Source organism: Pteropus vampyrus, unplaced genomic scaffold (assembly GCF_000151845.1).
Source record: "Pteropus vampyrus isolate Shadow unplaced genomic scaffold, Pvam_2.0 Scaffold23, whole genome shotgun sequence".
Taxonomy (NCBI): Eukaryota; Metazoa; Chordata; class Mammalia; order Chiroptera; family Pteropodidae; genus Pteropus; species Pteropus vampyrus.
The window spans coordinates 4,399,519-4,402,063 of NW_011888804.1; the positions used below are offsets into that span (position 1 = coordinate 4,399,519).

Below are 2,545 nucleotides of genomic sequence, written 5' to 3' on the forward strand. Positions count from 1 at the left end.
ACAAAGGTCAAACCTGCACGTCCCGCAGATACTCGCAGGAGTCACCGAGGAACACCCGCACTGTGCCCGGTGTTTGGGAGAATCTGAGCAGAAAGTGGGGGAAAAAAGCCTCGATTTTTGTCAAATCTCCAAAATGCAAAGATTCCCTCCCACCCCCTGCAGGAAGTGTTTAGACCCCGTGGCCTGATCTTACACACGAAGACCCTGGACTACAGGAGTCAGAAACACAGGAGGCCTCTGCCTCCCCCCAAGCCTCAGCCACGCTGAGTAGGGCCTGCCAGACTTTTGCAGGAAAGGAAGGTATCTGATTCTAAAAGGGAGTCGAGGCTCAGGTTCCCCAGCTGAGACAGGAAAAGGCAGCCTGCTTTACCCAGAGTCACTACAACTGAAGGAGAAAAGATGATCCTAAAAACAGGATTGCTCCAGGTCTGAAGTGTTGCTAAATTTAAAAAAATAAAAACCCAACAACAGCTTTAAAAAAACAAACAAACAAAAAAACCTGGTCCATGGCCTTCTCTGGGAAAGATGTGTCTGTACAGGGTGGCTGTGCTGTGACCCAGCTCAGCGCCAGAGGGACCATCTCCATGACCATTCTGCCCGTGGGCCCGAGGCCATGACACGCACAGAAGCAGGTCCATCCTTGACTCACCGGGCCTCAGCCCCGTGGGGCAGCAGAGCAGGCGTTGTCCCCCCACTTTTCTAGGACTGCCCAAGGGCACATGGCTCACAGGTGGCAGTGCTGTAACATGGGCCGCAGCCCACGGGTTTCTGGTCTCTGTCACAAGGCTGTTTAGATTCTCCCTCTGCACCGGCAACCAGATGCTTCGCTGATCCCCATAAACATGCTCCATCCTCCTCCCTCCTCCTCTTCCACCTCCTCAGCCGCAGCCCAGTCCAGCCCAGTGCCCACCCTCCCCAGAGAACTGCAGAGCCCTTGCCCGTCCACCTGACTCCTCGTGGGCCCATTCTGAATCTGATCGTGGCCTCCCTTGCTGTAAGCCCCCAGTGGACCTCTGTACCCAGGCTGAAGTTCACATTCATTACTGAGCCCCACTCTGGGGGCTGCCTGCAGCATTTCTGTGGGGACATTCTGTTACTTCTCGAAGCGGCATGCCTGTAAGCCAGCTCTCTTCAGCTCCGAGGCCTCCAATATGATTTTCTCAGCCCTGACAACTCAAGTAAGCTCCCTCCGACCAGTCCCTGGTCCCCCTTCTGGTCTCTGAAATGCTGTGAAAGTAGGGGTGCCACCAGCACCACCACCAATATTAACTATGGCTCTCACGGAGGGTGCGATGGGTGTTTAGCACTATTCTAAGCGCCATTTGGATATTAACTCACTGAATCTTCACGACTTAATGAGGCAGGACTGCCTTGTTGCACAGATGGAGAAACTGATGCCAAGGTCCCAGGACTTATAAGAGGCCCGGCGGAGATGCGGAGCTGAGCGGGGTTCCTTACCCCTCCCCTGCACTGCACCTGGATAGTCTGTGAGGCGAGGGACAGCTGGCGAATGGGCCTGCCTGGCGAGCAGGGCTTCGGTGCTCAGAGGAGAGCGTCAGAGATCTAAAACCTCGAGAGTGACGAGACAACCCATGAAGCAGAAACCCTTTCTGCCCCAGACCCCGGGTCCAGCGGCTCCCACCCGCTCAGCCCATGCTTGGCACTGCCGGGCATGATCCTCTGTGGAGCGCCAACTCTGCTGCTGCGTGTCCCTCAGGCCCCGGCCTGGCTGGCAGGTGGGCACTGGCGGCTCCCACCCCACTCAGACTCTTCTTTCTAGCATGTTCCCCACTCCAGGGCAGACAGACTCAGGGCTCTGAAGCCCAGGAAGAGAGGGCGGCGTGGGGTCAACACCACACATTCTTAGCAGTTTGGAGCGCTGCCTGTCCGCAGGGCTGCCCGGGGACTTCGCACAGCAGACTCCAGGACTGGAGATAGCTATTTAAAGGACTAGGTGAGGTCTACAGTCATGCCACCCTGAACAAGCCCGATCCCGTCTGATCTCGGAAGCTAAGCAAGGTCGGGCCTGGTTAGTACTTGGATGGGAGACCACCTGGGAAGACCGAGTGCTATGGGCATAAGAAATAAAAAGGGATTGTAAGCTGACGAGGTCCTTGCAATCTGAGGTCAACCAAGGATTGCCTCGCCTAAAAAAAATAAAATAAAAAGAATGAAAGGCAGACAAGAAGGAAGGAAGGACGGACAGACTAGGTGAGCCCGCTGGCATGTGTGTGGCTGAGATGGGGGAGGAGACAAGGGTGACGGGTGAAGACCGCATACCAGGCTGCCAGGGGCAGAGCGGGGACCACGACGGGGAAGAACGGCCGCCCTTCGAACGTCACCCCAATTCTATTTCATCTTTACCGGCCAGCCCTCCGAGGCCCCCAGCCCGAAACGCCCTGGACCTTACCTGTTTTGTTCCCATGAGCATTTCTCACTATGCGAATGGCCACTGGTTTCAGAGGTGCCAGGAATTCCAAAACATTTTTCTGTAAGGAAAAGGAAACAATTTTCCCCCTTTATTAATCCAATAAAAAAAATATAT

At 55.2% G+C, this 2,545-nt stretch overlaps 1 protein-coding gene and 1 pseudogene across 2 annotated transcripts in view; one reads left to right on the top strand and one right to left on the bottom strand.

Annotated features, from left to right (window-relative positions):
- Positions 1-2,545, bottom strand: part of RBM19 (RNA binding motif protein 19) — a 106,359-nt gene that overhangs the window by 94,874 nt on the left and 8,940 nt on the right. For both annotated transcript variants that reach the window (XM_023528245.1, XM_023528244.1), the window contains exon 8: positions 2,411-2,489. In XM_023528245.1, coding sequence (XP_023384013.1) covers positions 2,411-2,489 — 79 coding nt within the window. The remainder of the gene's footprint in view (positions 1-2,410; positions 2,490-2,545) is intronic.
- On the top strand, positions 1,960-2,078 carry LOC111737107 (annotated as a pseudogene).